The 15,313-nt window shown below is 43.5% G+C and overlaps 1 protein-coding gene across 2 annotated transcripts in view; it reads right to left on the bottom strand.

The window, feature by feature from the left end:
• Positions 1-132: 132 nt before the first annotated feature.
• Positions 133-15,313, bottom strand: part of SYNDIG1L (synapse differentiation inducing 1 like) — a 95,369-nt gene continuing 80,188 nt past the window's right edge. For both annotated transcript variants that reach the window (XM_081210419.1, XM_081210418.1), the window contains exons 3-4: positions 13,927-14,064; positions 133-4,824 (exon numbers count right to left, since the gene is read on the bottom strand). In XM_081210419.1, coding sequence (XP_081066545.1) covers positions 4,666-4,824; positions 13,927-14,064 — 297 coding nt within the window. In that variant the 3' untranslated portion in view covers positions 133-4,665. The remainder of the gene's footprint in view (positions 4,825-13,926; positions 14,065-15,313) is intronic.

Here is a 15,313-nt window from a genome sequence, read left to right as displayed (position 1 = left end):
CTGCAATCTCCCTTCACGCATTCTCCCTGGACTTCTGGTTTTGCTATGCCCAAGAGTCTTGCACCAGTTACCAAATGCATCCCATTCCCATGTTCTTTCCCGCATCAGAAGTTGATACTATCAATAAACACGTCCTTCATTTCCTTTTTATTATATTATTCCGTTATATAAAACATAATGGGCCCCTTCAGAGGTTTCTTCTTCCGAACAGGTGTCTTTTCGTGTGTGCTTCTCTCTCCATTATGGCTCAAGTACAGCAGAAATCTCAGACATTAACATGCTACTTTAGAATAAAATGTACACCTGAACTATACACAACATGCTGAGCCTCTGACAGAATAGCTACAGCGTGCACAGATAAATCCAAGACAGATCCAAGTCTGTACCTCTAGACACAGATATGGGACGCTGGGGCGGGAAGTACTGAGCACTCCGGTAGAAAGCTTGAGAAGGAGGTGAAGGCAGAGACTTTAGGGACTCAGCTAGACTGCTAAAGAAAAAACGATTTATATGCGTTGTATGCGCGATATAACATTGTGCCACCAGATGGTGGCAAGGAGTCCTGTATTTCTCTACCTGTTTTCCCAGTTTAAATTTACAACGCTTAAAACCGAAACGCTTCTTTGATGTGTCTAGATCCAGCCTAGCTTTTCAGGGAAGGGTGGTTAAATTATTCCTATTAGAAAGCACCTGGAAAATTGTTAAATACATACCACCAGTCAATGTTTCTCTTGCTGCTTGATTGACGTAGTATTTTAATTCTGACACTAGGGAGTCAATGGACACTTGGCTCAGCAGGGATGGGGAATCTTGGGGCCATATCTTGGGGGGACCCTCTATCTGGCCTTGGGGAACAGGCTTGAGTCTTGTAAGACCTGCTCCCTTCCTTGCAGGTTTTCTTCACCTGGCCTGGGAGGGCAGGGCCCTGACTGACTCCAGCTACAAAAACTGAGGAACACAAACCTGGGCTGGGTATTTGTTTGTTTGTTTGTTTGAGGGGTTTGTTGCTGTTGGTTTGGTGTATCTTTATTTCATATGCTGTTGTGATTTATGTTCAGTTTGGTTTTGTATTTTTAATGTTTTATTTATTGTTTATGACTACTTTTGTAGTTACATATTTTTTTCATGTTGTGAGCCACCTTGAGCATGGTTTGAACTGTGGAAAAACTATGTAGGTGGCATGGGCGTAGCCAAGATTTATGTTGGGGGGGGCAGATTCTCAGTTTGTTAAGAATATTGTATTGATTTAGGGAGGCATCTGCCCCCTGGCTACGCTCATGTTAAGTAGGTAAACACCCTCCTGGCCACACCCCTTGCCAGCCCTACTAGAGTGGCTTTTTTTGCCTGGCTGAATTGTGTACTGGAACTCTGATAATGTCTCTTGTTTGCCTGGAGAATAGAGAGGGAAGCCTGCAATGTCTGAAGAAACTAGCCTACTAGTTAAAATTCACATCCATTGCTCTGCCCACTTTGCCTTATCCATGACTGCCATATAGCTCCCAGAGGTTTGCGCAGAAGAGATGTAGCCCTCAGGCTGGAAAAGGTTCTCCAGCTCTGTCTGGACTAGAGCCTGGAGATGACCAAGGGGTCATCTCCAACTACCCCAGAGTTGGCCTACACTACTTTTTCCTTCCTTTCACCTCTGCTAAGTCTTCTGCTTTTCTTCCTCACTTGTCAATAGCACAGCCCACTCTCAGTTCTTCCAGCTCAAAAGTCTCCTCTGCCCACTCTCCCTCCTTCTTGGAATTGCTAAATCTTATGGCAGCACTTGCAGCCCTGCCAGCATAAGGCTTCTTCATTAACTTCTGCTCACTTCCTTGTGATGCCTTGGAGACACACTGGAAGCGCAGACTAACCTTCCTCACATTTCATTCACAAGATAATCCACAGTTTTCTTAATGGCCATCCTATTAGCGAACAAAAACAGAGAAACAAATACCACATTAATTGAGAGCGGTATACAGGCGCTGTCAAGCACAGCCCTGGAAGGAGCTTCCTCTAGTGGGCATGAGGTTTTGTTGCTTGTCATTTTCTTTCAAAACTAAAAACCCTTCAGTACCTTTCCCCCCTGCACTTTGATCATTAACAAACAGTGTTTTCTCCCTCCGGCTATGAACAGAGTTAAATTAAATCCTTGCCTCAGGAAAGGCAGACTTCTTGGTTTTGCGTCACACAACAGGCATGGAAGTGAAATCAAAACACTTGTGCTTTGTTGAAGTGGTCATAACTGGGAGTTTGCTTCGTGCCAGTAAATTGTTCGTGTGCAACAACACAGGCTGGGGAATGGCATTGCAGAGGTTTTACCACCTTAATTTTTCCTGAGTTACTTTACCCAGAAGCAGCAAGTGTCCGCATCTCTCGTTTCTCTCTGCAGCTTCTCTCTTATCAGTATAAAATACAGTTTCGTTTCTTACTAAGTTTGGCTGAAGGATTTGGCTTTTTCGACCTAGGTATGTCTCGAAGTTTTTATGGCACCCGTCTCAAAGGGATGCTCAGGGCAGCTTCCAAGCACATTAAAACTGTCAATAATTGAAACATCAATAATAAAAAGGAGAAAACCTACAGTTACTTAAAAAGAAGAAGTCCCTATGCACATCCCTAGCTATCAAATGTTTGTGTGAATAGCAATGGCTTACACTATTTGCAAAAGGTGAAAGGTTCAGACATAGATGGGCTTTTACTAAGAGGAAATGTCACAACCAGAGAAGATGAACTCAGAGAGAGTCAGTCAGCCTGTTGCAGTTAAGAACGGCACATTCAGCCTAACATCCCCACGATATCATAAAGGCCTCGTAGGTTTAGATGGGAAGAGGCTTTATACCACCACCACAAATTGTGCCCAGAAATATATTGGCTGAAAGTGCAGATACTGGAGTACTGCTGGTCAGCTCTACTGCAGCTAAGCTTTGGAACATATTCATGACATTCCCCACATTCAATTCACACTTAAGGCCCAAGCACAGATTCAGAATCGAGACCTAAGCCTGGCATAGAGACAAGAAGATAGAACACTCGATGTAATTTTCAAACCAATGACCCCACTTAACAAATACATGCATACATTGAACCAGAACAGAGTGCCATAGCACCCCACAGGAAAGAGATTACAAACATTTAACTATAAGCACCTTCTGTGTTCTTCCTGCCAGGTACGAACAGAGCCCCTGCAAGGCAGTCCCATGGATTTGAGTTGTTTTAGTTCAAATGACTTCAGTGTCTACACTGCCCTTATTTTTACTATGTATTTTGTGTTTTTTATATTATAATTTTATGTTGTGAATGGTATACAAATTTAAAATAAATACATAAATAGATGGATAAGGGCCAGCTTAGCCTAGCGGTTACTTCGAATCTATCTTTGCAGAATCACCAATTGCTTAATGGCAGTTCAATACTCTGCGGGCACTGTCTGGCTTTTAATAAATAAATAAATAGGTGGATAACTTTGGGCACAGCACAACTAAATTGACTAAAATTCAAGCATTCCCACTTATGAGCCAACCCTATATGTACCTACTCAGTAGTAAGTCTCACTGAGTTCAATAAGGCTTATTCCCAAGTAAGTGAATATAGGATTACAGCCTCAGATGTATAAGTGTCTGCACAGAAACAGGCACAATAAAGCTCCCATTGCATGTAGAGAGAATAACGGTAGCTGTAGAACCATTTTTACACAGAACTACAACATCTTATCCATTCAATTCCATTTGCCTCCATAGGCTAAGGTCTGGGACATTCCGGATGTGATCAAAAGTGATCAAACCACACCACGTTTGGGTGACTTTTCCATGTCAAAATGGTTATGTTAAGCTATCCTGAGTGACAGTGTAATGCACATGTCAAAATATAATTAAAAACTGGAAGGCCCATGAGGACTTTCTCAATGAGGACTTTAATGAGCTTGGTTATAGTTACTGTAATAATTGTCTTATTTAAAGCAGGTGTGTATCTCAGGTTGAAAGTGATGGCTGGGCGTGATTCTCCAAGGCCATCTTATTCTATTGTGGTGGCAGGGAAAGCCTCATACAGGAGCTGTAGGCAGAGGGGCAAGTTATATGAACAAAGCCTCTGAAAGAGAACTTTTATGGCACGTAGCTGCTACTAGTTACCCAAGGGTGAATTATTAGCATTTGATGTTTCAAGTCTTGTCATTGGCATAATAATGCAAATATCTTGACAATGCTGTTTGCTGTCACCGTGTAGCCTTCAGTCTTATCTCCCAAAAGAAAGACTTTAAATGAACTGAATCTTCCCCAGCCTTCCTCTTCACTGTGTGCCCTGAGTAGGCAGGGGCTTAGATCCGACAGGTGACTTCACAAACACCAGGTCTAGCACACATGGACATTGGTTTGAAAACACCCTGCAGACAACATTTGAAAAACTGTCCTATTTCCTTTTTTTGTTCCCGACAGTCTCAAAATCCAGGATTTTCACTCTGATCTCTCTCCCCCCCCCCCCGCTTTTAGCTTGTCAGTCCGTGATACAAAGTAGGTCACAGTATATGTTTTATCAGAAAAAGGAAGGAGACCACACAGACAGTCTGTATGAGCACAGATCTCTGTTTAGGGAGTGCTCCGTAGAAATCCTTGTAAGCATAGTGTCCAATGTTTCATAGGAAAGTGTGTTAATCCGAGAGAATTATCCATCTGATGCAGAGATTCTTCACTATACGTGGCCACCTTTGGATAGGTAAGCAATCAGTGCTACAATCACTCCAACATACACTCCTGTGCCGATGGTGATAGAGAGCGCAGCAAGGAATAGTGCTCGCCTGGACGCAGAACTTGCCAGGTGAAAGTCCCCCTTGGAGATAGCCTTACTCGTCTGGAAACAAACAATAAATACATTATTTGTATCAATGTACAATAGTCTCAAAGGCTAATAATATCAGCTGTTTTTCAGTGAAAAGAGAATGCTTTTGTCTTCCTCAAAACTGTGTGTTAATGTATAATAATAATAATAATAATAATAATAATAATAATAATAATAATAATAATTTATTATTTATACTCTGCCCATCTGGCTGGGTTTTCCCAGCCACTCTGGACGGCTTCCAACGGAAGGTTAAAAATACATTAAAACATCAGTTGTTAAAAACTTCCCTAAACAGGGCTGCCTTTAGATGTCTTCTAAATGTCATATAGTTGTTTATTTCTCTGACATCTGATGGGAGGGCATTCCACAGGCCAGGCGCCACTACCAAAAAGGCCCTCTGCCTGGTTCCCTGTAACTTCGCTTCTCACAGGGAGGGAACCGCCAGAAAGCCCTTGTTGCTGGACCTCAGTGTCTGGGCTGAACGATGGGGGTGGAGACGCTCCTTCAGGTATACTGGGCAGAGGCCGTTTAGGGCTTTAAAGGTCAGCACCAACACTTTTAATTGTGCTCGGAAATGTACTGGGAAACAATGCAGATCTCTCAGGACCTGTGTTATATACCATAGTCTCAGTGGCCACTACTAGTCACCAGTCTAGCTGCCGCATTCTGGATTAATTGCAGTTTCCGAGTCACCTTCAAAGGTAGCCCCATGTAGAGCGCATTGCAGTAGTCCAAGTGGGAGATAACTAGAGCATGCACCACTCTGGAAAGACAGTTTGCAGGCAGGTAGGGTCTTAGCCTGAGAACCAGATAGAGCTGGTAGATAGCCCTGGATAAAGAATTGACCTGCGCCTCCATGGACAGCTGTGAGTCCAAAATGACTCCCAGGCTGCGCACCTGCTCCTTCAGGGGCACAGTTGCCCCATTCAGGACCAGGGAGTCCCCCACATCCACCCGACCCCTGTCCCTCCAAAACAGTACTTCTGTCTTGTCAGGATTCAACCTCAACCCGGGTGGTCAATACATGCATGCATATGTCTGAACTTTCAGAGGCATCTGGTTAGCCACCGCTGAGGGGGAAAAAGATGCATAATGTTCTATTTTAGTCTGATCTAATGTGTTTATGTTTGTCCATCCCTTCAGTGACTGTATTATGTTGCTTCTTTTGGATATTTCCTTGGAGATAAGCTGACCCAAATTCACTGAGCTAGTCAGTGAGAACAAAGAACACTTCGTTAGCTCATTGCTTGTTATAGGTTTTTCCTTTTCTGCACAATTTAGTATCTCTGAGGCCATGTCCACACAGGATTTTCCAGAACCAAATTTGTGTTAACCAAATCTATACTGTGCCTACAGGGGACAATGTCAATAGGGGGCTTCCCCATGCCAGCTCTATAGCTACTTTACCAGGAATCTTCTCCTGAGCTAAAATGCTGAACCAAGAGTGAAAGAGGGTGTTGTTGTTGTTTTTTTAAAGTTTTGTAAATGTGCCTTTCAGTTTCTATTTTGCATAGCTCAGGTGTCAAGAGCCTTTGAGTCTGAGGACCTGCCTCTGTTTCCCACAGTTTTCATGGGGAGAGGGTTGCCTTCACTGTGTTCCTCCTCTTTGCCCTCCAGTCTCCTAGGTACCCCAAGTATCACTGAGGAATCTGCTTTAGCCTATGCACATTTGCCTTTAAAGATTCCAAGGTTTGAATACTTTCAGGCAATCCCCATATCTCTCTACATCCCCTTGTGCCTTCCAAGTTCGGAGGGGGCCACATGATACATGTCTGTCGCTATGGTGCTACTTGCCTTGCTGCTCCCACCTGTCAATCTTACTTTCTGTTGCTCCAGTTGCTATGGCAACAAGAGTAGCAGCTCTTTAGCTCTTGGTGCAGAACACTGGGCAGGCGGTTGCATCATTTGCCATAGATTGCCTTCCTTGCTTTGGAGCTCCAGTCCACCACAGCCCTCAGCACCTTCCAGAATGCATGATGGTTTCCTCCTGGGGGAGGTTGTGCTCACGACCTCAACATCACAGTTCTATAGAATCATGCTCCTCCTTGACTCACAAGGGGCTGATTCACAAGCTCCTACAACCAGATAACGTCGTTCCTTCAAAGTGTGCCTTGCTGTGGTCCTGTTTGCGTTTAATCCTACCTGTTATCTTACTGTTTAATTTCCAAGCTGCATAAAAGCTTTCAAAAGGACCACGTAATTCCCTAAAGCTTAATGCTTTTGTGCTGCTGGCAAGCATGGATTCATCCCTCTTCAAAACATTTCTCCCCAACAATTCTAATACTTCTGCTTGCTCGCTTACTATGAAATTCCTTATTGTCTTGAGTTGAGAGCAATTATTTGTTATTCTTCTTCTTTTCCTATAATTAACAGTGTTACTATTAAGAATTCTTCCTCTCTTTGCTAGTGTTGTCAGGCTTCCTTAATTGGCTTTTGTTTTGGGGTTGGTTCCACCAAATTTTGGAATTCCTTCTCTAAACACATGATGAAACTGATGTCTTCTTTGACCTCTCTGTTTTAGGTAACAGACAAAAATCCCTTTTCTCTTATGTTTTTAAGATTTGTGGCACATGCTTTTCATGATTTTGATTTTTTGATTCAGGGATAATAATCAGTGAATCCTATGAAGGATGGCCAGACCCAACCACGTAGGGTAGCTCACTAGCAACAGGAGACCCATCCTACATCTTTCTCTCCTGGCCACTTATTTGCCACCTGGGGTAAGGGATGCAAAATACCTACTACCTTTTGGTGGCTGTCTTGGGAGTAAGGGGACTGCCAGCAGAAATCTGTCTCCTACCTAGCAATTTTAGCCCATCATCCCTCCTGCACTCCCAGGAACTTTAGATCAGTAGCATAGTCCAGTCTCAGTAACATGGGGGGAAAGATAGGCATTGAGTGTTTCCAGAATACAGTGTAGCTCAGAAATCCAATTAAGCAGTTTATTATGGAGGAGTATTTAAAAAGGAGGGAAAGTGGGGAAACAGAGAGTATGCACAGTACTGGCCTAGATGATCCTATCCTAAGCAAGTGAACATAGCAAACCTTACTCTTATGGTTACCATTCAAGTTGGTAGCTTCAGGAGCTGGTTGAGGGATAAGGGACAAAATAATGTTAGCAATATCCTACTTTAAAGGGATCTTGACCCAGGTGGGTTGTGATTGACAGATGGCTCCCAGCAGCTAATCAGAGAGACTACAGTAGCCAAGAAGGTTAAAAGTTAGGAGATGGGATTGCAATAGTGTCAGTTCCTGCCACAGTGGTCTTTCTCTCCTACCAGACCACAATCTGTCCTCAGCTTCTGCATTGGACTAGGGATGTGATGGAGGTCTAGAGAACTTGAGTATTGTAAGGGAATAGGTTAGGGCAAGGCATAACTTTGCCACAGTGACCTCCAGAAGTTGTTGCGCTACTGCTGTCATCTTTCGCCATACTGGCTGGGGCTGATGTAAGCTGGAGTCCAGTAAGATCTAGAAGCCACTACAATAGGCACCCTATTTTAATTCATTTTACCTGCTAGCTTTTTAGCTGTGTTATTTTCTCCTGCCGTTTTTATTGGTTTTTATTGGTTTTTAAAAAAAATAATAAAAAAGTTTTAATTTTGTATTGTAAGCTGCCTTGAAGCTAGATGTGGTAAGATGATGGTAGAAATCCTATAAGTAAAATAAAAGTGAGCTGTAAATGAGTCTTTATTGAAACACACAAATAATATTTTATTCACATCTTGCTCATTCTGAATCTGACTTCTGTTGGGTGAGTTTGATTACAATGTAGCGCAGCAGAGGTCATTAAGGACCACTGGTATAATCATGTAATGGACAGTCTTCTAAAGTACTTCCTTTACAGTGGAGACAGGGATACTTGTAGCCAACCAGATACTTGTGGACTCCAACTTCTAAGAACCCCAGCTAGCTTCGCCAATGTTCAGGGATAATGGGAGTCTAGCAACATCTTATGAGAGCCACAGGTTTCTTAGCGCTCTCTACAGAGACGATGTACAGTACTAGGAAAATGTAGTTGATATAATCGATTTGGATCTCAGCCAAGCAAAGGAATTTTACTGCTTAAACTGGAAAGGATGGGTGAGAAAGGGGAATCAGACAAAGAGTTGTGCTGAATGTGAAGGGCAAGCGTTCAATCTGGAGGGGTGGAGAAGGCCCATGGCATTTGCTTTGCATGCAGAAAGTCAATCCCTGGCATCTCCAAGAAGGACTGGGGGAAAGGAAATTCTGGTGAGCCACTGTTAGTAAAGGTAGGGACCCCTGGACGGTTAAGTCCAGTCAAAGGTGACTATGGGGTTGCAGCATTCATTTCGCTTTCAGGCCGAGGGAGCCGGCGTTTGTCCACAGACAGCTTTCTGGGTCATGCGGTCAGCATGACTAAACTGCTTCTGGCGCAACAGAACCCCATGACACGGAAACGCCATTTACCTTCCTGCCACAGTGGTACCTATTTATCTACTTGCACTGGCATGCTTTTGAACTGCTAGGTTGGTAGGAGCTGGGACAGAGCAACAGGAGCTCACCCCGTTGCAGGGATTTGAACTGCCAACCTTCCGATCAGCAAGCCCAAGAGGCTCAGTGATTTAGACCACAGTGCCACCCGCGTCCCTCAGTAAAGGTGATACTGAGCTAGATGCACCAATGGTCTGAATTGGTATAGGGCAGCTTCCTGACAAGTGAACTTCCTCTGCAGTCACTATTGGGAGACACATTCCCTATTCATTACGGATCCTGAGGAGAAGAACAGGAGGTTACTGGTGAAATTTGTGAATGAGACCAAGCTCAGAAGCGGGGGGAGGGGGCCGCTAGAGGGCGCATCGGAAGATGGCCGACAATACCATCTCTCCGGCTCACACGAGGTAATTAAGAGGCTGTTATGGGAGTATGCAGCCTCCCTCGTTACCCCAAGGGAATGGGGAACGCTGCCTTGCCTGCTGTGCCCATAATTCACCCCCAGATTTGAAAGGGGGTGAGGGCACTAGGCACAAAAGCCCTCGTGTCGGTCGACTCTCCTGGATGCTGTCTCTGATCTGCGTAGCTAGTTGCAGGAGCTCAAAATAAACAATCAGAACAGAAGCAAACGCACATCCTTCAAGCGATGATCGGGAGTAAGGACTGCTAACTAAAGGGATCTCTGGGAAGAGGAGCGACGGGCTGGACTTAACAATAAATCAAGAAGAGGAATAAATCAAGAAGAAGATTCATCAAAGGATTGGTATGTCGGAGCAAGACTGAAAAGGAGGGGGGAGAAAAACTTTTCTTTTTTTGTCTTATGTGAGTACCCAATAATCCCCCCCCAAAAGAATTGTTGCAATTACTGATCACAAGCAGGAGGAATAAGAACTGTGTGGAAATTAATTACTATGCAAGGATGTGGCTTATGGGAGCATCGGGAAACGAAAGTAAGTCCTTTGTGACGCAGTTATAAAAAGAGATTTATCATGGCAGGCCCGCCCGCAGGAATCCAAGGGGAGGAGGACTATGGCTGTTTGTTACTACGTTGGAGTGTGGGTTCGGCCTAGCAGGGCCCCCTGCGAAAATTTATGAGGAGCGGCGGGCCTGGGGAGATCAGGACAGACTGTCGGAATGTTTTGAACGGAGGTGTTAAAATGGCGTCTGTCTACTTTTATGGCTCTTGGATGAGTGTAAAATCCACACAGGAAACAACGACGCTTGTCTTCAACCCGCTTGTGGAGATTTTCAGAGATCACAAAGAAAGGAGATAACAACAAGAAGATGAGGAAAACAACAAAGAGAAGATTGAACAGAACTGTGAATATTATTTTGATAGAACTGTGTAATTAAAGCAGTAGTAAGAGAGATGATCGGATCCCTTTCTGAGCTTGAAGCATGGGTACCCCCAACAAAAATTTTAAAAAATTTGGCTGTGTAATTTGGAATTATTGTTATTTGGAATTAATGTGATGTGATTGGCCTGTTAATAAAAATTATTTAAAAACGAGACCAAGCTCAGAAGCGCTGTCAGAGCAGGGAAGAATTGGGTGATGATGTAGGGTAAAAAAGAATAATAGAATTGCCATTCAATTCATAAATACAAAGTTTGGGGACAATATTTTTGTTTATTTAAGCAGTTGTATATCCTGCACGTCTATTGTAGTGAGTATAGCCAGGGTGGCTACATTGTCAGCTTTGAGACTTGAAAGGTGAGAGGAAGAAAGACTTTGAATATTGGATAATCATAATGTGATTTACAAGCTACGGTATTTTTGGGATGTGTTTGGCAGGTTTCTTTCCTTTTCTTGACTAAATACAGGGAAAATTTGATATCATGGTGTTAATCACTGGTGAGGTGGTATTTGAAATATGGTGTAGCGGTAAATTTTGAAGAACAGCAGCTCATTATGACTGCCCTTACAGCAGGGATAGGAAGCTTGTGGCCCTCCATATGTTATTCAACCGCAGTTCCCATCATCCCTGTTCACTGGCCATGTTAGCTGGGGCTGATGGGAGTTGGAGTCCAACAACTTCTGGAGGGCCACAGGTTCCCCACCACTGCCCCATACTCACAAGGCTGGGTGCTTCTGCAGGTTCCTAGCTAGACTTAAGACAAGATAACCCATCTTACTATTCTCTGTAGCATGACTGCAATTCCATGCATAGTTTCTCAGAAATAAGCTCCAATGAACTCACTGATGCTTATTTCTGACCATAGAGATTCAGCTTGTAAAACACAATGAGTTTTAATAACTTGTAAAACACACTGAGACAGCTGAAGTGCAACATTTAGCTTTTAATTAGAAAATCTTGCAAGGAAATTATACCACTTAAACCATTGGTATGAAATAGGAACCCCATCAAAAAGAATTTTAGAGCCTCTACATGATTATTCTCTGATTTCTTTACTGCTAAGTTGTCAAATGTAAAACTTGAAAGGCTCGTCATCACCTCATTCTCTTCCTAGAGCAAGGAAAGTCAATCAATTGCCCTGGCGCTCTGGGAGATGATGTCATTGCTCCTGCTGTGAAAAAAGGCCCAGAGCTGTGCCCCTGCCAGAGCACCACTGCTGCTGACAAGTTTTCACTGACCATGTTGAAGGCACTTGGCCATCTGTCACAGAGCTTTGTCATTCTGTGGCTGGAGTGATGTAGCAGAGGATTGATATATGGCCAAAAATAATGCTTAAGGAATAGCATTTTGTGTATGTGCCGGGAACAGTGAAAATAAATTCTCCTGAGATGGTGGCTGTTAAATGTGCTTGGCTGTATGTGGAGTTCTCTGTCTGCCCTGCTCCCTTCCTGAATGTAATGTTCTCCATCCTTCTCTCCATTCGGATACGTGATTGAAGTTCAGGTTTACCTTCTGAGTAGACTGTACTTTGCTGGATTACACTTTATTTAAGTTACTCTGACAATTTGTCAGACGGCAGGCTATGTATCCTTTAACTACATAAAATGCAGAAACAGGTGTTTCATTTACAAGGAGAGCAGCCAGAAGCAAAAGGAGAGTGGGCTCCTGTAACCTTTAACAGTTAGAAGAGGGATGATCAGCAGATATATGTTTGCGATGATGCCATAGTGCAGCAAGGCTGCTGAAGTGGGTGTTCTTTGTAACGCCTGTGCTGGAAGATCTGCACTATCTACCACTACATTACTAGGGCAACTTTAAGGTTTTGCTATGGGTATATAAAGCCCTGAGCAATGGGTTATTTCTGGGAATACCATATCTTGCCTGGCCAATTTAATCCTTGGGGGAGACACACTTTACTAGTGCTGTATGCTCCTCAAGTTTGTCTTATGCTCACTAAAACAGGGCCTTTAGTGTGGTGGCACCTACCCTTTGGAATGTGCTTCCAGGGAGCATCAGGTAAGCACCTACAGTATTGACATTAAGGCACTTGTTTCAAACTCTTCTGTTCACCTTTCCTTTAGAGGTGATCCAGGTTCATTGATGTATTAATGTTATCTAGAGATTTGTGATGTCTTTTAAGCACATAAGAGCCTGCTAGATTAGCCTAGTGCCTCATCGAGTCCAGTATCTTGTTCTCACAGTGGCCTTGTTTTACAAATGTAGTTTCATGATTGATTTTATGCTGCTTACTGCCATTATTTTTTTTTAAAATGTTGACAGTATAGAAAATTTAGCCGGTGAATAAAAGTGGAAAGGCTGTACTTGCCAAAAACTCTTTTTTGCACAGCTATTCAATGTACAGCCATACCTCGTGTTGCGTACTTTCGCGTTACGTCCCGTGGCAACCTGGAAGTACTGGAATGTGTTACTTCCGGGTTTCGCCGCTTGCGCATTCACAGAAATGCTAAACCGCACTTCGCACATGCGCGCCAAATTGCACCGCACACCTGAACAGACATAGTGCTTCGAGTTGCGGGCATTTCAGGTTATGGACAGGCCTCCGGAATGGATCCCGTCCGTAACACAAGGTACCACTGTACAACAGTCCGATCCATCTTCCCTTTTGGATAGTTCAGCTTCTTTTCTTACAGGTTGGGACTAGCAGTGCTTACAGTTACCTTGTGAGGTTTCAGTGTTGCTTTAAAGAACAGTTGATCCTATTAGGAGATATTGGTTGAGTCCCACGTGACTTTCACACATAAAGCCACGCACCCATGCACTCCCATAATTCACACTTGAAATATGTTGCAATGCAGAGAGCAAATCCTGTCGGCTTCATGACAACATGGACGCTGCTGCTTTGCCATGTGATGAGGATCCAAGCACTGTTTTGAGCCTGATACAAGAACAGCCCTATCATTTGATAGAATGAGGACAGATTTGGGGGTAGCATTAAAGGGGGCGGTGAGGGATGAATGGTGGCAAAAATTTCCCTGTGGTGGAAATTTTTAGTAAAATATGGAGTGACATTTGCATTTATTCCATCAAGCACCGACATGTTTGGGGTTGGCACTAGGTAGCTAGACACACACACACACACACACACACACACACACACACACTCCACATCCCAGCAACTTCCCAGATAATTTCATGTTAGCAGGGGTCCTAGTCGCGTGGGACTGCAATATACTTGGCACAGTAGTGAATCGAGCCCTGACAGGCCTTTTATAAAATAGTTCCCTAAGACAAGAAGAACACAGTACATAGCAGGAAACATCAGCACACGCAAATTCTTACCCCTTGAGAAAAGTAGAAAGCAGCAATTCCCAGAGGCCAGAAACAACAGAGCATTGAAAAAATTGCCAAGCCCAGGTGGTCTCGTGGGGGAAGCATCAGAAAATGATCTTCACTCTCGCTGTCACTGGAGGAGTCACTCTGGAAAGCAAATCAAGGCAATGGCACACTGTAAGTCTGACCCACAGAGTATTCAGCAGCAGCAGAACATGTAACCAATTTACACTACACATGTTTGATGTTGCTGCTGTGACAACACTTTCTCTCCTGATATACAGCAGCAGGCAGATGAACTTCATGGGGCAGGAAGCGCTGTGATGGGAGTGTTGGCGGGACGAGTCCATCACACATTCAAGCGATACAGAGTCAGCCTCTATGAGCTAGGATGTTTATCTGCCAAGGAACAGCGACTAATATGAATGATCTTTTGGGAACTGGATGTCCAACAGAGATGATATACAGGGCACCACCTCAATCATCACCATACTTCCCCGTCTTCAGACTGAAAATACTTGATGTCTATTAGGCAGCAGATGTACTGCTTAGTATGCTGATTGAGAATAATCTTCTTGGCTTCAGTCCACAAACCATTTAATCTGGAGTGGTCTGGCAGGTATTTCATAGACCTCAGTAGGACTTCAGTGAGACTATTGGGAGTAAGAAACATGTGCTTTTCTGCATGTGCTTTCATCTATGCATTACTGGCATTCTTCCATATGTCTATATGTATCTTGTCTTACAACATGCTTATCCTAAAACACAACATCAAAAACATGTGCAACTGACGAATGCACTTGGAACTCAAAACAAATAATCCATACAAACATAATTGAGCTGGATAAATAAGATGGATGGTTAAATAGGAACCCTAGAGTAAGCTGGTATCCGCATTATGCCAACTCAACAAAGATGTCCTCAAATCACTTGTTTCAGAAGGGACCATTAATTCTAATGGGCTTTTCCAAGGTAAGACTATTGAGAAATTGAATCTGTCACATTCCCTGAATGACTATGGGAATTACTAAGATTGACAATTAAGTCTGGCTGTGTCAATCCTGCAAATGGAAATTACTGGTACTTTAACTACCCAGCTATGAATCAAAAGAGTAATGGAATATGTAGGCATGGGGTCCTCAACCTTTTTGGGCCCAGAAGCAAAATTAGAGGTTTAAGAAACTATTGTGGATGCCACAAAATATCCCATTCCAAAACATTTATCCTCCCCAACTCACCCCGCCCCCACGGAACAGTATCCATTCGTACCATCAAAGCAAGGATTTCCACAAGTGCAACTGAATTCCCCACTTCTCCTCTCCTGTGGACTCCCTAAATCTGTTCTGGGTTTCCTCCAAAACCTCTGGAGCAGATTTGGGAAGGGTAGCATACAAGG

The sequence above is a fragment of the Podarcis bocagei genome (genome assembly GCF_964188305.1).
Source record: "Podarcis bocagei genome assembly, chromosome: 1".
Taxonomy (NCBI): Eukaryota; Metazoa; Chordata; class Lepidosauria; order Squamata; family Lacertidae; genus Podarcis; species Podarcis bocagei.
Note: the sequence above shows the minus strand (reverse complement) of the source record. Positions and strands in the feature narration are given on the sequence as shown.